Source organism: Oryctolagus cuniculus, chromosome 12 (genome assembly GCF_964237555.1).
Source record: "Oryctolagus cuniculus chromosome 12, mOryCun1.1, whole genome shotgun sequence".
NCBI lineage: Eukaryota > Metazoa > Chordata > Mammalia > Lagomorpha > Leporidae > Oryctolagus > Oryctolagus cuniculus.
The window spans coordinates 40,725,020-40,751,001 of NC_091443.1; the positions used below are offsets into that span (position 1 = coordinate 40,725,020).

The 25,982-nt window shown below is 40.3% G+C and overlaps 1 protein-coding gene and 1 pseudogene across 7 annotated transcripts in view; one reads left to right on the forward strand and one right to left on the reverse strand.

Annotated features, from left to right (window-relative positions):
• BAZ1A (bromodomain adjacent to zinc finger domain 1A) overlaps window positions 1-25,982 on the forward strand; it is a 101,998-nt gene that overhangs the window by 66,891 nt on the left and 9,125 nt on the right. For 3 of the 7 annotated variants that reach the window (XR_011380761.1, XM_051822160.2, XM_051822163.2), the window contains 11 exons: window positions 3,469-3,564; window positions 3,683-3,907; window positions 4,431-4,596; window positions 4,834-4,947; window positions 7,115-7,239; window positions 9,150-9,273; window positions 10,017-10,069; window positions 10,176-10,778; window positions 12,617-12,780; window positions 14,162-14,316; window positions 15,387-15,535. Coding sequence is in view for 5 of the 7 variants with exons in the window: in XM_051822160.2 (XP_051678120.2) it covers window positions 3,469-3,564; window positions 3,683-3,907; window positions 4,431-4,596; window positions 4,834-4,947; window positions 7,115-7,239; window positions 9,150-9,273; window positions 10,017-10,069; window positions 10,176-10,778; window positions 12,617-12,780; window positions 14,162-14,316; window positions 15,387-15,535 (1,974 nt within the window). In the remaining 2 variants the exon portion in view is untranslated. The remainder of the gene's footprint in view (window positions 1-3,468; window positions 3,565-3,682; window positions 3,908-4,430; window positions 4,597-4,833; window positions 4,948-7,114; window positions 7,240-9,149; window positions 9,274-10,016; window positions 10,070-10,175; window positions 10,779-12,616; window positions 12,781-14,161; window positions 14,317-15,386; window positions 15,536-25,982) is intronic. The other 4 variants (XR_011380762.1, XM_051822162.2, XM_017348259.3 and 1 more) reach the window with 3 other exon arrangements.
• On the reverse strand, window positions 19,294-19,751 carry LOC100355395 (non-histone chromosomal protein HMG-14 pseudogene; annotated as a pseudogene).

The following is a 25,982-nucleotide window of genomic DNA, read 5'->3' on the forward strand; positions in this document are numbered from 1 at the left end:
TTCTTAACTATAGTGTGTAATACATGTTAATGTAGGAATAAATTCAAGGACATAAACAATGCTTAAGTATATTTTACATAAAAATTCACTATAATAAATAATTTAAGGGAGATGCGTTGATAGCAGAATGTTGCTACAAAAAGATGAACCATTCCTCCATTCAGATGGCTGGCATGGCATCAGATAATTTGAGACCATTTTCCTTTATGCCCTGGCTTCTGAAGCAACACAATATTGATGCATATGTACTTGATACTGGCTGCCTTTTGATTTTATGGCCTGAATTCTCAAGCAGAATGTATTCTCTAGCTTGTGCTAATATAATGGGTCCCTTAGCAAGGTCATTTTAGCAATGTGAACCCTATTGTCATCTTAGGTAAGCTACCCTATTAAAAGAGAATGTTCAATCTCTAGCTGTTACGTTAGCTCAGTAATTGTCAGCAGTATTATAGGGTTATTGATCAAGTTCTGACCTTAATCCAAAGCATAAAGTTGTATTTAATTCTGGACCTGAAGCAGATGAATTTAGTAATTTTTGGAAGACCTGATTGGGGGGAAAAAAGAGGAATGAAAAAGAAATTATGTTGGAAAATGAGCTAGGATGCTAGGATAAAGGAAATTGTTGGTGTTTATTGTTATATTTGCTATTCATGATTTGATCTGTGATTTTTATAGCTCTACTGTACAAAAGTATCTTGAAATATAAGGTCTGTCTTTTTAAAAAAGTTGGCCACTAAATGAAGGTTTTAATGCTCCTTTTAGAAATATTTATTTATTTGTTAAGGAGAAACAAAATCATAGTTTGGCATTTTTCACCCATCTTTCACTTCCCTATTATTGGTACAGTTCACATGAAGTCTCTGTTTCAGTAAAGTCCCTGGATTGTTCCCCCAGGTATAACTTGATTTTTCCTCATATGTCCTCCCATCTCAGTAATAAAAAAGCTTTTCCATAATCTTCTTGGAGGCAGTAGAATAGTCAGATGGGATTGAATGTTCTTCTACTACTTCTTGTTTTGTTTTGTTTTGTTTTGTTTTGTTTTGTTTTGTTTTGTTTGAAAGTCAGAGTTACACAGAAAGAGGAGAGGCAGAGAGAGAGAGAGAGAGGTCTTCCATCTGCTGGTTCACTCCCCAGTTGGCCACAATGGCCAGAGCTGCGCCGATCTGAAGCTAGGAGCCAGGAATTTCTTTTCGGTTTCCCACACAGATGCAGGGGCCCAAGGACTTGGGCCATCCTCTACTGCTTTCCCAGGCCATAGCAGAGAGCTGCATTGGAAGCAGATCATCCAGGACTCAAACCAGCTCCCATATGGGATACTGGCACTGCAGGTGAAGGCTTTACCCGCTGTGCCATAGCGCGGCCCCTCTTCTACTTCTTAGATGATCCTATCAGTAAGGTGTTTCATGCTATTTCAAGCAAGGGGAAAACAGTACAAAAGAGAAAGGGATGAATTTATCTTAGTGATGACAAAACTGAGGTTCATTGAGGTTATTTACTCAAGCTCACATAACCAGTAAATGATGTGAGCTACTAAGATGTGCAAACTACTCTCATGAGGTAGTTGTAATTATCTTCTGCATTTTGCATATCAAGAAACTGAGACTTAGCTCAAAGAAGCACAGCTGATAAGGATGGGATACAAACTCAGTTGTAGAGCCTGTTAATAGCTAGATTGTATTGCTTCTAAGTAGGTAACAAGGTAGAAAGTTTCAATATTTGTTTTCCTAGTACTGCTTATACAACAAATATCTGTTTTCAAGGAGATCTCTGACCCTTTGGCTCTATTTTGATATCAAATTTCTGAAACTTTGACTTGCAGTTTTAAAAATTTTGTACTGAATATGTCCATTCTTCTGTTAGTCTGACATCATGAGCTTAAAAATCTCTCAAAGTATAGGAAAAAGAGCATCCTCCTTATGTAGTTTTCTGTATTTGCTGGATATCATTGTTTAAAGTTTTAAAAATGTATGTACATGAGTCTAGATTATAATGCTAATAAATGTATCTGTCTCAAATAGTCATATCCTACTAGATACAGTTCAGCTGTATTTTCTTGGTATAAAGTACCAAAGTGACTAACTATAAGTAAATCCTACACTATTTAGTTTTATAACAGTACCATATAATAGATAATGGAAATAAAGAATGTATTTTAGCAATTTATTTAGCACAACTAAAGATAAACTGCCTCTTCAGTGGTAGATCATTTCCTTAGGCCTTTAAGGCCTTTTTTCTAGGAAATTATAATTCTCCACAGATAGTGTAGGTTAAAAGCGGTGATTGCTGCTATGAAAGAGAGCAGTCATACTTTTACTGCTGTGTATCTAGGACTGTTAGCTTTAGAGTGCCTGTGAAGTTTGTTTGGCTTCATGTGTAATTGGGTAGGTCTAGGATTTCCCTGGTGAGGAAAAATTCAGTATCTGTCATTTGGGCTAGATTAGGCCTGGTAAAAATGACTTTGGTGTATGCGCATCCGCAAAGTATAGTCAGGTAACTTCTGTATGGTCCTGTCTCTGGATTGAATATCATGAAATTGACTACTTGAAATCAGACATGATCCCAGAGCCACATTTTTCCTTAGTAAAGGACAGCAGTTCTATTCTCTGAGGTTAATTTTATCAACCTTCAAAGTTTGATAGGGGAAATCATATGATGGAAGATGAAGGAAACGCAGAACCAGATTAGCCCAGCGATTTTCAAACTTTAATTCAAAGTGCTCTACAAGTTGTTCAGACGCCCGAGGGTCACTACAGGGGAGCTGGAATGATGACCTGGCCGGATTCTCATCCTCTCATCTACTGTCACAAGGCCATCTTTTATCTCTTTTGTGTTGAGCTTCTAAAAAATGCTTTGTTTGAAGAATTTGAAAACTGCTGATCTATACTCACCCTTTTAGAAAAAATGAAGCCTAGATTAAGTGATTTGTCTCCAGGGGATCTCATTAGTCAATGGCAGAACTAAGACTATGATACATGTTATCTGACTCTTAGTCTGAAGCTGTGTACACCACACTTAAAATATCACAGTATATTCATAAAATACAGGGAAATCTTTCTATTATATTTTGATTGGAGGCTTTTTAAAATAAAATATTGGACTTTTTAATGAAGATAAATTAGTGACAGCATGCTGTCTTTAAGCTCTTAGCTATTTTTCTGTGAAGATTTTGTGATGTTTATAACCCATATTTGGTTATGGTTTGATCTGAAACATTTTGTTTTGGAACATATAAGCGCATTTTGTTGGTCTTCTCTATTTTATGACAGGAAAATGTTAGTGTGTAGTGCATGTTTTAGGATTGATACTTGTAGGTGCAGACTGGACAGAATATGAATGTATCTAGTGTTGATTCTTCTGAGGTTCCTGAATGTTAAGCTGTTTGCTGTTTGTTTCATCATTTTAAAGGGCCTTATTCCCAAATATTCAAGCTTTGATTTGCACTAGAATAAAGTATTTATTTCCTTAAAGATTTAACAGAGGCTTTGGATGAAGATGCAGACCCCACAAAATCTGCACTGTCTGCAGTTGCATCTTTGGCAGCTGCATGGCCACAGTTACACCAGGGTATGTGTGGGTTTTATTTTTTTGTTTCGCTTTTTATTTTCAATTTATAAAGGTACATTTTACATCACTGAATAATTATTTATATTCTAAATGACTGTTTCATTTTTAACAACTATAGGCTGCAGTTTGAAAAGCTTGGATCTTGACAGCTGCACTCTCTCTGAAATCCTCAGACTGCATATCTTAGCCTCAGGCGCTGATGTTACATCAGCAAATGCAAAGTACAGATACCAGAAGCGAGGAGGATTTGATGCTACAGATGATGCCTGTATGGAGCTTCGCTTGAGCAATCCCAGTCTAGTGAAGAAACTGTCAAATACTTCCGTGTATGATTTGACTCCAGGTAAACTTTACAGATTGCCACTTCTTACTTTCTTAAATCTCTATGTCCAGAAAAGTAATGTGGCTGGTGAGAAATCCTAATGAGTCAGTTTTTAAACTTTTTAAAGATTTATTTATGATTTTTTTTTATTTGAAAGAGTTACAGAGAATGGGAGAGACAGAAAGAGAGATCTTTCATTTTCTAGTTCATTCTCCAAATGGTTGCTATAGCTGGGACTGCTCCAGGCCAAAGCAAGGAGCCCAGAACTCCATCCAGGTCTCCCAGATCAGTGGCAGAGGCCCAAGTACTTAAGAGCCATCTTCCAGGGCCTTCCCAGGAACGTTAGTAGGAAGCTGTATTGGAAGCAAAGTAGCTGGGACTCAAACCAGCACTAATATGAGATACTGGTATCATGTGCTGTGCCTTAACTTGTTGTACCACAACACAGGCCCTTTTTTGGCATTTTTACATAGATTAACAAAATTTTTCAGTTTTTTTTTTTTTGTCATCAATGATACAGAATTTATTTACCACTTTTTTACAGGAGAAAAAATGAAGATACTTCATGCTCTCTGTGGGAAGCTACTGACCCTAGTGTCTACTAGGGATTTCATTGAAGATTATGTTGATATATTACGACAGGCAAAGCAGGAGTTCCGGGAGCTAAAAGCAGAACAGCATCGAAAAGAGAGGGAAGAAGCAGCTGCTAGGTAAGAGATAGTCATGCTAATCAAAGGTGTTTAACCATATTTTACAATCTGTTACAGTGTAGCATTGACTTACACTAGTATTTGATGGCTTTATAAAAATATTGTGAATAAATCACTGTATCATGGTTTTATAATATGCTTTGAAACACTTTCCACAATTTGATAATTAAAGGCAAGATGCTAAAAATTAAATGTCTTTGCATCATGTAGACTATAACAGTTTATTTTAACTTTCAGAATCCGTAAAAAGAAGGAAGAAAAGCTTAAGGAGCAAGAACAAAAAATGAAAGAGAAACAAGAAAAACTGAAAGAAGATGAGCAAAGAAATTCTGCTGCAGAAATATCCATAGGGTATGGTTTGAACATTATTCATCTTAACATACACAAAAAATAAAAATCAAACACCTTAAACTCAAACGCTTTCAAATGTTTAAAAAAAAAAGTTCCTTTTTTTTTTTTTTTTAATTTAATTTTATCTGAAAGGCAGAGTGCCAGAGAGAGCTATTCCATCTACCAGTTCACTTATCAAATGACCACAACAGCCAGGGTTGGGCCAGGCTGAATCCAGGAGCCTGGAACTCCGTCCTGGTCTCCCAGATGGGCAGCAGGGCCGAAGCACATGGGCTGTTCTCCATTGCCTTCCCAAGCACATTAGCAGGGAGCTGGATCAGAAGCAGAGTACCCAGGACTCTAACCCATGCTCAGTTAAGATTGCAAGCCATGGCTTAACCCACAGATGGCTGGTTCCAAAAAAAAGCAGTCTTCTATAGGTACATGATAATTGTGTTAGCAAACCTGTCAAGACAGTCCTCAAGTGTATGCGTTAACATTCAAAAAAGGGACCAGCACTTTGGCATAGTAGGTTAAGCTTCTGTCTATGCACCAGCATCCCATATGCATGCCGGTTCTAGTCCTGGCTACTCTACTTCCAATCCAGCTTTCTGCTAATGTGCCTGGGAGAGCAGTGGAGGGTGGCCCAAGTGCTTGGGCCTTTCTGCGCCCATATGGGAGACCCCAAAGGAGCTCTTTGCTCCTGGCTTCAAATCACCCCAGCTGTTGTGGCCATTTGGAGAGTGAATCAGTGGATAGAAGACCTTTCTCTCTGTCCCTCCCTTCTCTGTCTGTAACAGCCTCTCAAATGAATGAATAAATAAATAAATCTTTTAAAAAAAAAGTGGTAACAACCCAAATGTCCATTAGTTGATGAACAGATAAAAAAAATGGATTCCTTTCTGTGATATAACTGTACAAGAGAATACTACTTAGCAATAAAAAGGAGTGGGGTTTTAATAAATGCTACAATGTGGATGGATTTTGAAAGTATTTTTCTAAGTTAAAGACACTAATCAAATAAGACCCCATGTCACATAATTTCATTTAGGTGAAATGGTCAGAACAGACAGATGTATAGAGATAGAAAGTAGATGAGTGGTTGCCAAGAAGCAGCAGAATATGAAGAAATGGGAAATGATTATAGGTGAATATAGGATTTTTCTTTTGGAATGCTGAAAGTGTTCTGGAATTAGATAATGATAATGATTGTTAACCTTGTGAATATACAAAAAATTACTTAATTGTAATATTATAAATGGTGATTTTTATGATATGTAAATTATGTCTCAGTTCTTTAAAAAGAAAGAAGCATGGTATAGATTCCACTTCATATTTCTTATAGTTGACCAGCCTCACTTTTTTATATCTGGCTCCTGCATACATCTGAGCTTGCAAAACTCCACTTTGGATAGGGAACATAAATAGTAGAATGTATTTCCAGGCTCGTGTGATTTTAGTTTTAATTTAGATAACATACTAGAGAAAACATATGGTATTCACTCTGCCTCCTGAGATCTGTCTGAAACTTGTCTGCTTTTCTCCTCCTGGTTTGTCTGTTTATTCCTTCCTATTCTGAACTGCCTAGCCAACCACCTGCACTAGGAAAGTGCCTTCTTTTCTTGGTTCCCCCCATCTACTTTTTCTGCCAGATAATTTTCCACATAGCAACCAGGGTGCTTTCTAATCAATCAGTCATACTTTCCTTTTCTAAATACTTCAGATTTTTTCCCCATTGCTTTTTGGATAATTCCCTACAAGCCACCGCATAACATAACCTTTCATTTTTTTTCTCATCTGTATCTTGAATTACTACTTTTTCATTTCTGCTTTCTTCAAAATTACAAGCTCACTCTTTTTCTTTTAGCTTCTCTCCTGCCTGCCCACTCTTTGCCAGGCTCCCTGGTGTCACAATTTAATGTCACTTCTTTAGGCAAGCAGGCTTTCTTAATCTCTAAAACTTGACTTGACTCTTCTTGAAATGCTAGTACTTTCAAGATCTGCTTTAGTACTTTCTAATTTTAATATGCTTTATATAGTTATCCATTTTCTCTGCAAGACCATAAACTCTGTGTCATGTTGTTTTCTACTTCCTAAACATAATGCCTGGTACTTCATACGTAGGCAATAAATGTTTCATGAGTAAAATTATATTCATTAATAAATGTAATCTGTTTTTATCCTAAAGGGAGGAAGAAAGGGAATATTTTGATACCAGCACTGAGAGCAAAGAAATAGAGCAAAAAGAACTAGATCAAGATACAGTCACTGAAGATGAAGATGACCCTGGATCACATAAAAGAGGCAGAAGGGGTAATAATGGAATTTCTTAAGGGCATGCTTGTTTATTTTTAATTGATAAGGCACTATATTAATTCAGCTACTTTGAAATTGATGATTTGTGATTCCAAATATATGTTCTTTTGATTCCAGGGTGCATTTTCTTATTAATACACACCTCATAGATATGTTGAGTTGTAAAAATTGTGACTATTTTGTGAGGAGATGAAATTATAAAGTTATATTAATATATTTGTGATTATTAGGTCTTTATTCATATGTAATTTGTACCTTAGGGAAGAGAGAGAACATTCCTGTCTCATTTATGTCAGTTCCTTGTAACTTCAACTTTTAGTCAGCAAGTTTTGCTGAGCTTTTGCATTTACTATTTCATGTGTTTTATTATTTTTTATGATTTTTTTTAAGATTTATTTATTTATTTGAGAGAAAGAGTTAACAGAGAGAGGAAAGGCAGAGAGAGAGGTCTTCCATCTGCTGGTTCACTCATTAGCTGGCCACAATGGCTGGAGCTGCGCTGATCCAAAGCCAGCAGCAGGAGCTTCCTCCGGGTCTCCCATGTGGGTGCAGGGGCCCAAGGAATTGGGCCGTCTTCCACTGTTTTCTCAGGCTATAGCAGAGAGCTGGATTGGAAATGGAGTAGCCGGGACTCGAACCTGGTGCCCACATGGGATGCCGGCACTGCAGGCGGCAGCCCCAACCGCTGTGCCACAGCTCCGGTCCTGATTTCTTTATTTTGAAAGTCAAAGTTAGAGAGAGGGAAAGACAGAGAGAGATCTTCATCGACTCGTTCACTCCACAGATGGCCTCAATGGCCAGGGCTGAGCCAGGCTGAAGTCAGGACCTAGAAGTTCCATCCAGGTCTTCTATGTAGGTGCAGGGGCCCAAGTCCAGTACCAATTTCCACTGCTTTCCCAGGTACATTAGCAAGGAACTGGATTGGAAGTGGAGCAGCCTGGACTTGAACCAGGGCTCCAATATGGGATGCTGTCATTGCAGGTTGCAGCTTAGTCTACTGCATTAAAAAGTCATCTCTGATAAATAAATTTTTTAAAAAATGGAACAATAGAGAAGAAAAAAGACAAAAGTTCTTTTGGAAAAGAAACTTAGACAACCTTTGTTGAAAGTGATTTTTTATAAGAGAGGGGATCAATAAAAATTAGAACTAAAAAGGGGAACAGCATAACTATAGATACAGTAGAAATATAAGTTACAGAAAGATACAGCTTTCTGGCAATAAATTTGAAAATACAAGCAAAAATTGAAGTGAATCCTAGAAAAATAGCAATGATCCAAATGGATCTGTGAAGACGTTTTAAAATGTGAATGATCCCAAACATTAAAGTATTTGATTCACAGTGCTGGCATTGTAGCACAGCAGGTTAAGCTACTGCATCCCCATATGGATGCCAGTGGAAGATGGCCTGAGTACTTTGGTCCTTGCCACCCATGTGCTAGACCTGGATGGAGTTCCAGGCTCGTGGCTTTGGCCTGGCCCAGCCCCCGCTGTTGTGGCCATTTGGGGAGTGAACCAGTGAATGGGAGAACTCGGTCTCTCTCTCTCTCTCTCTCTAATTCTACCTTTCAAATAAATAAATAATATTTTAATAGATTCAGCACTAAAAGTCTTCCTACAAAGAAAAACATCAGACTTAGCTTTCTGAGTAAATACTTCCAGATTTCAAAGAAATGGATAAATCCATCTTCACAAACTATTTTAAGCAAAAACAATAGAAGGAATATTCTCCTATTATTTAAGCAGTTTAATGGCTACTAAAACGAGAAAAGTTTAGTTCTCCAACGTATTGTAAAAGTCCCAACAGCTCATTAGTGGTCCAAGCTCTTCTATGTTGGTACTCCCATTCTTAGGATTTTGTTGCTATTCTCATGTTCCAAAGTAATTTACCACCATGTCTCCATTTTAGCTAGTTGGAAAGGGGAAAAGAAGAAAGGAAGTAGGACCCAGAAGTTACATAAGTTACACAGACAGCCTCTGCTCCCACCTCTGAGCAGAGGTTCTTCATGGAGTCAAGCCTCCTGTGGGAAAGGGTATCCTTTTGGATTCCAAGATGCCTATCTTAAAATTAGTGGTTTTGTTACCTTAAAGTGTTGGATAGAAAATGACAGCTTGTGCACCAAATCTGGCTTGCCCTTGCCCTCTGTTGTTATAGACTTCAAAGGCTAAAAATTTTCAAATAATTGAAAAAATGAATCGGGGGAATGATCTTAAATGTCCATGAATGAGGTTTTATTGAACACAGTCAAGCTCATTAATCTATATATTGTCTAGTACTGCTCTTACATCATAATGGCAGAGCTGAGTGGTTGCGACAGACCCTGTGACCCACAGAGCCTAACGTATTTACTAGCTAACTCAGGTAGTTTGCTGATCCTTACCTTAAAAGAAGGGCTATGTGGCTGTTACAGGTAACTAATAGACTGTGCTCTTCAGTGTGCACATAACAGATTTTGCATGTTCCTCTAGACTGAAGGGTATCGGTTTCTTATAGTGTCTTAGTCTACTCAGACTGCATACCAACAACAGAGATCTGTTTTCTCATAGTTCTGAAGGCTGGAAGTCCAAGATCAGGTGCCGGCAGGGTTGGTGTCTGGTGAGGTCTCTGACTGGCTTGCAGATAGCATCTTCTTGCTGTGTCCTCAGATGACTTTTTCTCTGTGTATACCGAAGAGTGAGTGCTCTGGTGTCTCCTCCAATTCTTATGAGGACACCAGGCCTGGCAGATTAGGGCTGCACCCTGTGACTTCGTTGGACCTTAATTTTCTCCTTAAAGGCACTGTCTCCAAATGACATCACACTGGCAGTGCTTCAGCAGCATGAATAGGGGTAGGTCACAGTTCAGCCTCTAACAGTAATAACTTGGGGTAACTTTGTATCTCGTGTTTTTCTAGTGAAAATTTCAAACATATGACAGTGATAAATGTTTTTTCAGCTACAGGGAAAAGAGATCAAAGTGGATTTAAAGAACTTATCAAGCAAGAAGAGATCAACTGTGTAACAGGAGAGCCTCTTAATACTGATGAGGAAGAAGCTTTAAAACAAGAACACCAACGAAAAGAGAAAGAGCTTTTAGAAAAAATCCAAAGTGCCATAGCATGCACCAATATCTTTCCCTTGGGCCGTGACCGCATGTATAGACGATACTGGATTTTCCCTTCCATTCCTGGATTGTTTATTGAAGAGGATTATTCTGGTCTCACGGAAGACATGCTGTTGCCTAGACCTTCATCATTTCAGAGTAATGTACAGTCTCAGGATCCTCAGGTATCCACCAAAACCGAAGAGTCTTTGAAGTCTGAACCTACCTCCAACGTTGACCAAGGTCTGTGTGATGATTCTGTGCAGCTGCCAAAACCAGTGCATAAGCCAAATCGGTGGTGCTTTTACAGTTCTTGTGAACAACTGGATCAGCTTATTGAAGCCCTTAATTCTAGAGGACACAGAGAAAGTGCCTTAAAAGAAACTTTGTTGCAAGAGAAAAGCAGAATATGTGCACAGCTAGCCCGTTTTTCTGAAGAGAAATTTCATTTTTCAGGTATAGTTTCAGTGAAAACTATTTCTTTTATTTTTTCTTCTGCAGTCACCAGTCATTGAGTAAACATTTTTTGTGATGATTAGAAGTCTATTTAAAACACCTCATCTTCATTTTGACCCTGCTTTCAATTTGCAAGTTAGAATTTAGGAATCTGTCTTTTTTGTGAGACAGAGCTCCCATCCACTGGCTTATTCTCCAGATGCCCACAGTGCTTGAGGTGGGGATGGGGAGTGCTGAAGCTAGGAGCTGGGAACCTTGTCCAGGTCTCCCGCATGAGTGGCAGGGATCCAGCTGCTTGAGCCATCGCCACTGCCTCCTAGGGCCTGCAAATTCCACTGGGGTCTATTTTGAAAATGAGGAACACATTTGCTCATTGTACACATTCTTCCTGTTCTCATTCCTTGGTCAATAGACTGAATGTCCAAAGCTCTAAGGCTGCCATCAGTTTTGGAGATAGTATAGTAGGAATGAGGTTACTCACTAAGCATTTTAGCTGACGGTTCCAGGACAGGTTCCATAAATGATCACTTTTATGGAGATTGGTTGCAGTGGGAGATCAGGTAGCAGCAGCATTTCCTATTTGATGGCTGATCCAATGAGGATAGAGAAAGCAGTAGATATTTTTTATATTGTTAAATGAGATTCTTTTGGTATAGAGCCGCTTATATTTAGAATCAGTTTACTGTGACTTTTTCAGTTCTTCCTAGGATTAAAAACCATAGCAAATAATTCCTTCTTTTTGAAAAATAGCTTTAACATACTGTCTAATTACCTACATAAAGTTAGAATTCGGGAGTAGATGTTCAGTGTAGCAGTTAAAATACTGCTTGGGACATCTGTATCAGTGCCTGGATTTCAATTGTAGCTCTGCTTTCAGTTCCATCTTTCAACTAATGTGCACACTGGGAGACAGAAAGTGATGACTCAAGTATTTGCATCCCTTACACCCACATGGAAGACCCAAGTTGAGTTCTCAGCTCCTGCTTGGCCCAGCTCTAGACGTTGTGGGCATTTGTAGAGTGAACCAACAGATGGGAAGTGGTGTGTGTGTTTCAAATAAATACTTCTAAGGTGCAAGTGTTACTACATTCCATTTTAGGACAGTTTTATCACCCAAGAAGACAATAACCCTGTACCATTGGCAGTCTCACTTCCCCTCAGTCCCTTGCAACCATAACTATCTCTATAGATCACCTTGTATGTATATAACACATTTTACTTACCCATTTGTTAGTTGATAGATATTTTGTTTCTACATTTTGACTGTTATGAATAATGCTACTATACACATTCACATTTAAGTGTTTATGTCAACATAGATTTTCATTTATTCTGAACACGTACCTAAGAGTAGAATTGCTGGAAACTGGTTAATCCTTTGAGAAACTGCTAGATTGTTTCCCAGAACAGCTGCACTATTTTATTTTCCCTCCCCAGTGTATGAAGGCTGCAATTCTTCTGTGACCTTGCTGACACTTACCTGATTTTTATTACAGATATTCTACTGGGTATGAAGTGGTACTTCATTGTGGTTTTGATTAATGATGTTGAATACATTTAAGTGAACTTATTGGCCATTTGTATATCTTCCTTAAAGAAAAGTCTACTCAGTTCCTTGGCCCATTTTTAAACTGGGTTATTTGTCACTTTCTTAAATTATAAGAGTTCATTCTGGATAAAAGTCCTTTACAGATGCATGATTTGCAAGTATTTATTTTTTATTTTTGGTACTTGAGGATTTACAGAGTGCTTTTTTTTCATTATCTCAAAATTATAACAGTCACATAGGACTGTAGTTTTAATAAAATCATAATGGAAGTATTTGATTACTGTTTTAGACAAACCTCAAGCTGATAGCAAACCTCTGTGTACTCGGGGAAGATCTTCCAGTGCATGTGATCCATCTCAGATGTCTGCAGAAAGGCAACTTGAACTGAGACTGAGAGACTTTCTTTTGGATATTGAAGACAGAATCTATCAGGGAACATTAGGAGCAATCAAGGTTTGTACCTTTCCCCATTTTTAGTGTATACAATTTGTGTGTTCTAGGATTTTGATCATATTTGTTCATTACTTGATATGTAAGTCACCTGTATTTTGAATAAACACCAGGGAATGATTTTTTTTAATGAAAATGTAAGTTTATGCTCCTGCATAAAATGTTTATATATAAATATATACTTTCTTAAATATTTTGAATGACAGTTTTCTTAAACAGAATTTAATGGCCGGCGCCGCAGCTCACTAGGCTAATCCTCCACCTTGCGGCGCTGGCACACCAGGTTCTAGTCCCGGTTGGGGCGCCGGATTCTGTCCCGGTTGCCCCTCTTCCAGGCCAGCTCTCTGCTGTGGCCAAGGAGTGCAGTGGAGGATGGCCCAAGTGCTTGGGCCCTGCACCCCATGGGAGACCAGGAGAAGTACCTGGCTCCTGCCATCGGATCAGCGCGGTGCACCAGCCGCAGCACACTGGCTGCGGCGGCCATTGGAGTGTGAACCAATGGCAAGAGGAAGACCTTTCTCTCTGTCTTTGTCTCTCACTGTCCACTCTGCCTGTCAAAAAAAAAAAAAAAAAAAGAATTTAATATAGTACAAATATGCTGTATGATATTGTCACCAGATGTTGGAAATGTTAAGGATGTTTTCTTCTTCCTGAGTACCTCTTGTCCTCTCAGCTAATCTGATTGATTTGTTAATGTCTTCATTACATTTTTAAAAATCTATGAGTCATACTTGATATATGTGTTCAGTTCATGCCTTTGCAGTCATGACAGTCTTTGCTATTGTCAAGTGATCATACAATTGTTGATGCTTCTTTTATAGAGAAAGTTGGGTATTAAAGCTGTCATCTCTGAGTGATATGAATTCCATTAATTCCATTTTGGCCACTTAATAACCTTATTTTTAGATCCTTTTTTGTTTTATTCAGAATCTGTTTTAGAATGAGGATTTTTTTTTTTTTTTTTTTTTTTTGGACAGGCAGAGTTAGACAGTGAGAGAGAGAGAGACAGAGAGAAAGGTCTTCCTTTTTCCATTGGTTCACCCCCTAAGTGGCCGCTACGGCTGGTGCATTGCACTGATCCGAAGCCAGGAGCCAGGTGCTTCCTCCTGGTCTCCCATGCGGGTGCAGGGCCCAAGGGCCTGGGCCATCTTCCACTGCACTCCCTGGCCACAGCAGAGAGCTGGCCTGGAGGAGGAGCAACCGGGACAGAATCCGGCTCCCCAACAGGAATTTGAACCCGGGGTGCCAGTGCCACAGGCGGAGGATTAGCCTAGTGAGCCGCGGTGCCGGCCTAAGGATTAATTTTATATGTATGTTGAACTTCCTGTCTCTTAGGAGCAATATATCCCATTTTTCAGGGTTACTAATTTGAATTTTGTTGCAGGTTGCAGATCGGCACGTCTGGAGGTCAGCCTTAGAAAGTGGACGGTATGAGCTGCTGAGTGAGGAAAACAAGGAGAATGGGATAATTAAAACTGTGAATGAAAATGTAGAAGAGATGGAAATTGATGAGCAAGCAAAGGTCATAGTAAAAGACAGGTACTTTTCTAAAATAACCATCAACTTTTCCTTATTTAAACATTTTTTATTTTAAAAATTATCATGAGGGAGGACCTTAAAATTTCCAACCACTGAAATGATTTTCTTAAAACCTCAGTGTCTTTTACTCTTATTTTGTACAGCTGCAACCAAAAGACAACTGATTAGAATAAAGATAATTTCTCAAGAGTTTAAAAAAAAATCTTTGAACTTGGAAGTTTTTATTTGCTTCGGAAGTAACTGTGCTATGTTTTTCTGTAAGAAAACTTCACAAATTTTAGTAGACTTAAATATTATTTGAACAATTAATCAGAATTTGTATCTGGAGATCAATAGGTAGATACTTTTCCTTTTTAAGATTACTTTAACCAGAATATGCCCTTATGCATTTTATCATCTGAAAGGGAATTCTAGAGAGACATGAAGCTAGCAGCTAGAGACCAGGGTAGACCAGGGCTTGATAGAAGGTCAGGTACCCAGTACAACTGTATGATAACATGGAAGGACTACTTGTCTTAGAGGAAAACAGTGAAGGAAGTACTGCAAAGCTGAGCCCAAAAGGTAGGCGAGCTATGACGCTAAGAGGAAACCATGTACAAAGGCTGTGAATTCATGAGATTGCATTTTTAAGTGATCATTTTACCAGCCACATGGAGATTTACTACGAAGGAACAGACTGGAGGTAATGAAAAAGTTAGGAGGCACTATAAGTACACTACCCAGTAGCTGAAATAAGAGGGAAAGAAAATGTGAAGCAAGAGAAATAGAAAGAAGCTGCCTGAAATACTTAGACTTTAAGGCCCATGATGATGTCACCCCTCCAGAATCTTTCCCACATGCCTTCTCTAACTCCAGTATTTGTTCTTCTGTACGTCTAATTGAATTAATCCTCCCTGGGAGTTTACCACAGATCTGAGGTTAAGAAAACTATTTCTCACACAGGTAGAAAAAGCAGTTGAACAAATTAGTGGGCTGACATTTTTAGTGTCTGGGTTTTTTTGTTTTTTGTTTTTTTTTTAACCTTAACACTGTTTTTAAGCACCATAAACTCTTGATTGTTTTCACTGTAGACTTTTAGGTATAAAAACAGAAACTCCAAGTACTGCCTCAACTAACACAAGTACACCACAGCCGGTGAGCAAGGTGGTTCATTATCTGGCCATAGCGCTCTTTCAAATAGAACAGGGCATTGAACGGCGTTTTCTCAAAGCTCCACTTGGTAAGGATGTATTTCTATTTCAAAATGTTAGTTACCTTTTAAATGACTAGTAAGTTGTCTGTTAATAGAACTTTAGTGGCTGACATAATGAAATTGATAGAATAATCTGAAAAACTTGTGATTATGTTTTCAGTTTTAAAAGGTGAATTCTTTCAGGTGAGTTTTAAAGTAATGCTAAACACCATTTGTCTAATTCACTCCAGATATTACTCTTTTAAACGAATATTCTTACCCTATTTCTTTCAGCTTTTCTTCAGTGAAAAGTTTATCAAAAGAAAAATAAAGGGGAGACAGGGGGTGGGGCAGTGGTGGTGTGCCACAGCTGGTTAAGCCACCACTTTCTCACATCCCATTTTGGAGTGCTGGTGTGAGTGGTGTCTCCTCTGCTTCCAATCCAGCTTCTTATTAATGTGCCTGGGAGACAGCACGCAGATGGTAGCCCAATCCAGATGGAGTTCCTGACTTCTGGCCTTGACCTGGCCCAGCCCTGGCTGTTGCAGGCATTCAGGGAGTGAACTAGCAAATGGGAACCAGGAGCCAGAACTCTATTCATGTCTCCCACATGAGTAGCAGGAACTCAAATACTTAGGCCATCTTTCACTGCCTTCCCAAGCACACTAGCTGGGAGCTAAATCAGAAGCAGAGCAGCCCAGGACTCAAACCAGCACTCTAATTGGGATGCCAGCATTGCAAGCAGCAGCTTAACCCGCTGCATGACAACACTGGCCCCAAAAGGTTTATTTTTTCTTTTAAAGATTCATTTATTTATTTGAAAGTCAGAGTTACATAGAGGAGAGGCAGAGAAAAAGAGGTCTTCTATCCAATGGTTCACTTGCCAGTTGGCCGCAACGGCTGGAGCTGCACAGATCTGAAGTCAGGAGCCAGGGGTTTCCTCCAGGTTTCCCATGTGGGTGCAGGGGCCCAAGGACTTGGGCCATCTTCTACTGCTTTCCCAGGCCGTAGCAGAGAGCTGGATTGGAAGTGGAGCAGCCGGGTCTTGAACCGGTGCCCATATGGGATACCGGCACTTCAGGCCAGGGCATTAATCCACTGCACCACAGCACCAGCCCCCAAAATGTCTATTTTTAAAATGAAGAGTTTGTAGCTAGTAAACTGTTTTTATAAGCTAAGTTCTACCATGAGCTTAATGACTCACTTATCACTTTGAAGATAGCAGTTGTGAGAAATAAAATATGTATAATCACAGTGCCAAAAAACCCAAGCCTATATTTGCTGTATCACTCTTATTTTCTAGTCTTTAATATATCTTAGTATTTTCTTTGCTTAAATCCAATTACATATACAGAGGATCTCTTTGTATTTCTTATAATCACATGTGAATATTCAATTATTTGTTAGAATATAAAGTTATTTGTAAATCACACAGCTCTTAGAAATGGAAGATATTGCTACTACTGACTAATCCTGTGATTCTAGAAGAGGTATGGGATAAAACACAATTCTGATTATTTTTCTACTTCTGAAATTACTATCGGTTAAAGTTGTTTATAAGTTCAAGAGGGAAAAATCATATCTGTACATCTTATGAATATTTAGAAAAAGAAAAACTTACCATTAGGAATTGTTGCAACTTGTACCTATAGGAAAGTTATATATGAACCACAATGTTCCTTATGATGGTTTTTGTATATAGTAGGTTTAGAATATTCATTTTACCATGAAACATACAAAAGAATTTTAATTTAGGATCTTAAGATGAGAAAACTTCAACTTGTCTAACTTTGATGGTCATTAATAAGATCAGTGATGCCTTCTGTTGCTGTTCCATAGGAAGTTAATATAAAAAAAAATGATAGCTGCAGCTCCTTATTGTATTTTTAAACCTTTGAAAGGTCTGTTTTGAATGGGACTCAGGAGGTCAAGATGGTCTAAATATCTGAAGCAAGGTAATCAAGAATATTAATCTGGAAGAGAAAATTAAGTTCTACTTAATGAATATTTGGGGTAGAATACACATGAAATTTCTGTTCACCTGATTACATTTCAGCATAGCAAATTAGCCATAGTAGGAATTTTCCCAGTTTTACATAAAATATTTTGGTTTCTTGAAAAAACAAGTAAGAGGGGCCAGCACTGTGGTGTAGTGGGTAAATTCGCTGCCTGCAGTACATGGGTAGTGCTCATGTTTGAGTCCCAGCTGCTCCACTTCTGATCCAGTTCTCTGTTATGGCCTGGGAAAGCAGTAGAAGATGGCTCAAGTCCTTGGGCCCCTGCACCTACATGAGAGACCTGGAAGAAGCTCCAGGCTACTGGCTTTGGATCAGAACAGCTCTGGCCATTGCAGCCATTTAGGGAGTGAACCAGTGAACCTCTCTCTCTGCCTCTGCCTCTCTGTAATGCTGCCTTTAAAAATAAATGAATAAATCTTCTGAAAAACAGCAAAAAAGAAGAAGCAAGTAATAAACAAGAATTCTACTCATGTTCCACTTTCACTAATATGTCCCTTTTATTCTAGTGATTAACCACATTGATAAAACTAAGCTTTTCTGAGTTAGAGATGATAAGCATTTTGATGAATAGTTTTAGGTAAGATATGTGAACTTATTTAACTTGATAATTTCTTTTTTTTTTAAACTTTTATTTAGTAAATATAATTTCCAAAGTATAGTTTATGGATTACAGTGGCTTCCCCCCCCCCTTAGCTTCCCTCCCACCCTCACCCCTCCCATCTCCTGCTCCCTCTCCCATTCCATTCACATCGATTCATTTTCAATTATCTTTATATACAGAAGATCGATTTAGTATGTATTAAGTAAAGATATCATCAGTTTGCACCCACACAGAACATAAAGTGTAAAATACTGTTTGAGTACTAGTTATAGCATTAATTCACATTGGACAACACATTAAGGACAGATCCCACATGAGGAGTAAGTACACAGTGACTCCTGTTGTTGACTTAACAATTTGACACTCTTGTTTATGGTGTCAAAAATCTCCCTAGGCTCTAGTCATGAGTTTCCAAGGCTATGGAAGCCTCTTGAGTTCGCTGACTTTGATCTTATTTAGACAAGGTCATAGTCAAAGTGAAAGTTCTCTCCTCCCTTCAGAGAAAGGTACCTCCTTCTTTGATGGTCCATTCTTTTTTTTTTTTTTTTCCCATAATTGAGATTTTATTGGTGTTGAGAATCAGCACACACATTTTAATTTGTACACAATTCTTAACATACGTACCAAAAATCTAAAAAGCCATGAATTGTCATTCTTTTTTTAAAAGTTATTCCAGTGACTTTCCAGCTTCAAATTTGGAGGCAACTCTTCCTTAAGAGGCTATCAAGTACAAGTATCTTCAAATACTGCTGTTACATAAATCCCACCCATTCACAATATAATAGCATATACACGACACTCAAATTTTCAATCTTTCACGGCACATTAACAAAATCATTAGGAAAACTGGACTACCACAACTGAAGATGTTACAGAGTGCACATGGTTCTGACAGAACAAGGAGTGGTTTTCTGTAGGAAACAATTCTACAAAACATGGGAGAAGTAACTGAAAATAGTCAAGACAGATTAAATGCACAATTAAGACTCCAAATTGCCATTTAGTATGCGCTGTACTGTAGGATATAAAAACCACCCCCACCTATGGAATGTTAAGCTGACACCCAAGACAGTCAAAGCCTCCCAGAATTCAATATGCCACTATTTTCTGGTTGTACCAAAAAAATAAACAACCAGCAAATGATTTCACCTCTTAAAAAAAATCATTTACACTTAAAAAATGGGATGAGGTAGGCTTCCCTCCTTCTTAAAAATGTTTCTAGAGCTACTAAAAAACTTGCATTTACAAAATAGTTGATAAAAATATTCCTCTGGATTGTACAAGAAGGGAGACAGGGACCACTGATAACACATGGTGTATGGTATTAATCGGACTTGGCTTCTTTCTCTTCTGCTTCATCAGAGGCTGGACTCTCCTCGTTTTTCGTTTCTCCGTTTTCTGCAGGCAGGTCTTCTTTAGCTTCTTGGTTAGCCACCTCGGCCTGTTTTCCCTTTGCTCCTCTCTTCCCCTTTGCTTGCACTTTCTTGTCTGATGACTTATCCTTCCCGGCGGCCTTCTTGGGCTTCGCTTCCACCTTCGCAGGGGCCAGCTTCGCCGACAAGCGCGCCGACCTCCTCTTGGGCTCCTCCTTGGCCGCCCCCTCGGCAGAGCTGACCTTCCTCTTGGGCATCCTGGCGGCGCGGAGGGCACGTGCCGGGTGCCTGCGGGCCGCGGCAGGCCGATAGCCTTCGCGGAGCTGGGCTGCCTGGCCGCTGCCTCTCCACTCCTCCCGCCGCCCGAGCTGCTGGGACCCGCGGAGGGGGCGGTGGGAGAACCGGATGGAACCGGATTGGGAGCCTGCCCCCTCCTCGATGGCCCGTTCTTTCTACTGGGATCGACTCGCAGAGATCTTTCATTTAGGTCCTTTTTTTTTTTTTTTTTTTTTTTTTTGCCAGAGTGTCTTGGCTTTCCATGCCTAAAATACTCTCATGGGCTCTTCAGCCAGATCTGAATGCCTTAAGGGCTGATTCTGAGGCCAGAATGCTGTTTAGGACATCTGCCATTCTGAGTCTGCTATGTATCTCACTGCCCATGTTGGATCGTTCTCTCCCTTTTTTATTCTATCAGTTAGTATTCGCAGACACTAGTCTTGTTTGTGTGATCCCTTTGACTCTTAGACCTATCAGTGTGATCAATTGTGAACTGAACGTGATCACTTGGACTGGTGAGATGGCATTGGTACATGCAATCTTGATGGGATTGTATTGGAATCCCCTGGCACATTTCTAACTCCCCCATTTGGGGCAAGTCCAATTGAGCATGTTCCCAAACTGTACATCTCCTCCCTCTCTTATTCCCACTCTTATATTTAACAGGGATCACTTTTCATTAACTTGATAATTTCATCATTTATTAGATCATGCTTATGGTTAGTTAAAAAACCCTTAAATTATGAAAACAAATTTCCAACTATATTAATTTGAAATTAGGTAACAGAAATTAATAAAGATCAAAAGGCAGATATAAAAAGGACAAGAAAATGAGGAATATCAATCTAGTGTGAGAGATGGTAAATTTTTAACTTTTTAAAGAGATTTTATTTCATATTTGTAAAGATTTATCTTTTTATATTGTTGAATACTGATATGCATTTAGTTTTTGAAGGAAAACGTAAATTTAATATTTTGAAATCAAAATTGTCTTGACCAAACTTATGAAACAAAATCTTAATGTATTCCTCTCTACATTTCATACCTCAGCTAATCAAACTCTTAGATTGGCATACACTCTTAGAAAACTGACATTGGTCAATCTTGGCATCTTGAGCTGTTACTGAAAAGAATGACCAACAATAGAACTTCCATTTACTTATTTGAAAAAGCACTTATTCACAGCATTGTTTCCCTTTTACTGGCTCAGAGAGAACCTAGGGCACCCAGAGAGGCCTGTACGGTGTGTCACAGGGATTCCTGTGGGGCAGCTGTTGAGCAGAATGACATTTCCAACTGTAAGAGTTGATCATGTGACTACACCAGCATTTTATATTAGTAAAATCATTTTTTTTTTATTTATTTGACAGGAAGAGTTATAGACAGAGAGAGAGAGACAGAGAGAAAGGTCTTCCTTCCGTTGGTTCACTCCCCAAATGGCTGCCACGGCCGGCACTGAGCAGATCCAAAGGCAGGAGCCAGGTGCTTCTCCTGGTCTCCCATGCGGGTGCAGGGCCCAAGCACTTGGGCCATCCTCCACTGCCTTTCCGGGCCACAACAGAGAGCTGGACTGGAAGAGGAGCAACCAGAACTAGAACCAAGTGCCTATATAGAATACCGGCGCCTCAGGCAGAGGATTAACCAAGTGAGCCACGGCACCGGCCCATTAGTAAAGTCATTTTAATCAGTCATTTCTTGAACAGTTTATTTGTGCTGACATAATAGAAGATAGAAGGAGGACATTTCCTGGCTTTGACAGTTGTATTACCTGGCAAAGAAGCAAGTTTTAAAAAAAGGAAACAACAGAAAAAGTGAATCAGTTGCGTATATATATATATTTTTTAATATTTTATTTATTTGAAAGGCAGAGCTACAGAGAGGCAGAGGTAGAGAGAGAGAGAGAGAGAGAGAGAGAAAGGTCTTCCATCCGCTGGCTCATTCCCTAAAGGCCACAACGGCCAGAGCTGCACCAATCCGAAGCCAAGAGCCAGGAGCCTCTTCCAGGTCTCCCTCTGGGTTCAGGGGCCCAAGGACCTGGGCCATCTTCTGCTTTCCCAGGCCGTAACAGAGAGCTGGATTGCAAGTTTACATTTAAAAGAATTACTTTTACATTTTACATTTTACATTTTAAAAGAATTGAGCCTTGAGTTCCATTAGTTTAGTCTTCCGAAAACACCTCTTAGATCAAAACCATAGTGCGGGGCTGGCACTGTGGCACAATGGGTTAACAGCCTGGCCTGAAACGCCGGCATCCCATATGGGCACCAGTTCGAATCCCAGCTGCTCCATTACCTGTCCAGCTATCTCCTATGGCCTGGGAAAGCAGTAGAAGATGGCCCAAGTCCTTGGGCCCCTGCACCCACGTGGGAGACCAGGAAGAGGCTCCTGGCTTCAGATCGGCACAGCTCTGTCCGTTGCTGCCATCTGGGGAGTGAACCATCAGATGGAAGATCTCTTTCTCTGCCTCTCCTCTCTGTGTGTAACTCTGACTTTCAAATAAATAAATAAATCTTTAAAAAAAAAAAAAAAAAACACCATAGTGTATGGCCACATTGTGACACAATGGGTTAAGCCTGGGACTCCAGCATCCCATGTGAGTTTGAGTCCTGCTGCTCCACTTCCAGTCCAGCTCCCTGCTGATGCACTTGGGAAAGCAGCAGAAGATGACTTAAGTGTGTGGGCCCCTTCCACCCACGTGGGAGACCTGGATGGAGTTTCAGGCTCCTGGTTTCAGTCTGGCCCAGCTCCAGGCCGTTGACATTTGGGGAGTGAGGGACTGAACCATCAGGTGGAAGATCTCTCTCTTTCTCTCTCTCCTCCTTTTCCTCTGCAACTCTGCCTTTCAAATAAGCAAAATCTTAAAAAAAAAAAAAAAAAAAGCACCCATAGCGTTATAGTGTTTTACCAACTTGAGTTAAAAAACATTCAAACTGACTTCCAGGATTCCAAAAGCTCTTTGTAATTTGTCCTCTGTTCCACATTGTCCTCTGCAACCATGTTTCTTGCCATTACCAATAAGAATGCTCTGATTTATCCAGAAAGATTTCTCCATAATTTTTTTTAATTTTTTTTTAAGATTTGTTTATGGATGCTGATGTCACAGACGAGGACTTAACATGCTGCAGCCCCGTGCCAGCCCCTCTGCATTAACTTGTAATTAGCACTTCTAGCTGCCTCTTCCCTTGAAGGTCCTGCTCAGGCCAGAACTTTTCATGAAGCCTTATATAAAATAACAGGCAGAAAGTACAAGATGAGAGAAAAGAAATAAATCAGATGCATTTAAATAGACTGTCCTCTCCAATTAAAAATTATAGACTGGATTTTAAAAATAAAATTCATAGTTGGCATTTAGCCTAGCAGTTAAAATGCCAATTAGAATACCTTTATCCCTTATCAAAGTGCCTGGGTCCAGTTCTTGGGTCAGGCTCCTAACTCCAGCCCTTGGGAGACAACAGTGGTGGTTCTATTGAGTTATCATCCCCAATTAATTTTAAAGTTCTTTTCAGTTCTTTAAAGATTTATTTTATTCAAAATGCAGAGTTACAGACAGAGAAGGAGAGACAGAGATCTTCCATCTACTGGGTTTTTGTCTGTGTGTGTGTGTGTTTTTGTTTTTGTTTTGTTTTTGTTTTTGACAGGCAGAGTTAGACAGTGAGAGAGAGAAAAGAGAAAGAGAGAAACGTCTTCCTTCAGTTGGTTCACCCCCCAAATGGCCGCTACGGCCGGCGCACTGCGCCAGTCTGAAGCCAGGAGTCAGGTGCTTCTCCTGGTCTCCCATGCGGGTGCAGGGCCCAAGCACTTGGGCCATCCTCCACTGCACTCCCGGGACACAGCAGAGAGCTGGACTGGAAGAGAAGCAACCAGGACAGAATCTGGCACCCTGACCAGGGCTAGAACCTGGGGTGCTTGCGCCACAGGCGGAGGATTAGCCTAGTGAGCTGCGGTGCCGGCCTCCATCTACTGGTTTACTCCTGAAATGGCCGCATTGACCAGGCCAAAGCCAGGAGCAAGAAGCTTCATCCTTGATCTCCCACGGGTGTGGCAGGAGCTCAAACACTTGAGCCATCCTCCACTGCTTTCCCAGGTGCATTAATCAGGAGCTGGATCAGAATTGGAACAGCAAGGACTTGAACTGGCAGCTGTAGGGAATGCCAACCCTGCAGACAGCAGTTTAACCCAGTGTGCCACAAAGCCAGCCCTGAAACATAATTATTTTATATTCTATGTCTAGCTTTAATAAATGAAGTCCCTGTAAGTTGAGTTCTGCCCACTCTCAGTTTATTTTGCCCCATATGCCTTGTGAGTTTTGATTATTAACTCTCATTCCTCAGAATTTGCTCTGTGGATATTTTTTTCAGAGAAAATTTACAAGATTTGTGCTTATTTCTGCCATTCACTCGCGGTCACTACTTTCCCCACAGCACTTTAAAACCTTAGCCTGTGTTTTGTTTCAGGTTCTAAACCTGTCCGTGGCTTTGCCTGTAGTTACAGATTCTCAAGGTAGATTTTCTTGCAACCCCTTTCTTTCTGTGTGGCATCTTTCTCCACCCTGACTCTTGAAGGGTAGCATTTTGGGGTTCTAGCTTTTAAAGAAGGACCTTGGGTAGACCCTGGATTTCATGTCCTGTCTCCCTCCACCAACCAAATGGTCAAGTGGAAGCTTGGGGTCACCAACTGTTTGAAAGATCTGTTGGTTTATAGTGTTGACTCCTAGTGTACTAATTCCTTTTAGTGCTGTCTGTAACAGACACAGTTTAAAGCAGCAATAATAACAGCAGTAATAGCATATACTCTGACAGGTACTTCTTACATGTCTTTTGTGTATTATCTCAATTAATAGTCCCAACTGCCCTTATGTACATAAAAACATTACTCATTTTTTTAAGACAACTTTTTCTTTGTTCTGTTAGATTTGTTTATTTATTTGAAAGGTGGAGTTACAGAGAGGCAGAGGCAGGGGGAGAAAGAGAGAGAGAGGTCTTCCATCAGTTGGTTCATTCCCCAAATGGCCTCAATGGCCAGAGCTGGGCCAATCCAAAGCCTGGAGCTTATTCCAGGTATCCCACGTAGGCACAGGGGCCTAAGCACTTGGGCCATCTTCTACTACTTTCCCAGGCCATAACAGAGAGCTGGATCAGAAGTGGAGCAGCTGGGACTTGAACCAGCAACTATATGGGATTGCTGGCACTGCAGGCGGTGGCTTTTGTCTGCTACACCACAGCACTGGCCTCTATACACATTACTCTTGAGAAACCTGAGACAGAGGGATTGAGTAACACCTCAAATCAGACCAGCTCCAGAGCCCCCATTCTCTTAACCTTTATGCTACTGCCCAGGAGGTTTTACTGGATGATAAGAACATGAAATGTGGCATTACAGGGCCAGAGCATGTATAGAGCCTTACATACCCTGCAGAATTTTGACATGATGTGGTAGGCCCGTGAAAAGTAAGGAAATGTTTCTCAGGAAAACGAAAGTGGTGGCAGTAGTAAAGATAGAAATGGGAATCACATGCCCAGTGTAAAATGATAGGCTGACTATAAGTTAATAGTATGTTGTCAAATGACTCATCATTCTTTACCCATGGTGCCATGAATAACAAAGGTTCAAATATTTCTACATAAATATTAGTGCTGGAGCAGGCATTTGGTACAGGAGTTGACTCACCATCGGGGATGCCTGCAGCCCATTTCAGATTGTCTCGTTCGTGTCTCAGCTACTCTGCTTCCAACCCAGCTTCGTGCTAATGCACACTGGGAAGGCAGCATGTGACAGCTGCCACCCATATGAGAAACCCAGATTGAGTTCCAGAGTCCTGACTCAGTCCTGGACGTTACAGGCAGGGGGAGAAAGAAAGAGAGAGAGTGAACCATTGGGTGGAAGATAGGTCTATGTCTCTGTCTCTGTCTCTGCCTTTCAAATAAAATGAAAATAAAAACTTTAAAAATATTAGTGGTAGGCGGCGCCGTGGCTCACTAGGCTAATCCTCCGCCTTGCGGCACCGGCACACCGGGTTCTAGTCCCGGTCGGGGCGCCGGATTCTGTCCTGGTTGCCCCTCTTCCAGGCCAGCTCTCTGCTGTGGCCAGGGAGTGCAGTGGAGGATGGTCCAAGTCCTTGGGCCCTGAACCCCTTGGGAGACCAGGAAAAGCACCTGGCTCCTGCCATCGGATCAGCGCGGTGCGCCGGCCGCAGCACGCCAGCCGCGGAGGCCATTGGAGGGTGAACC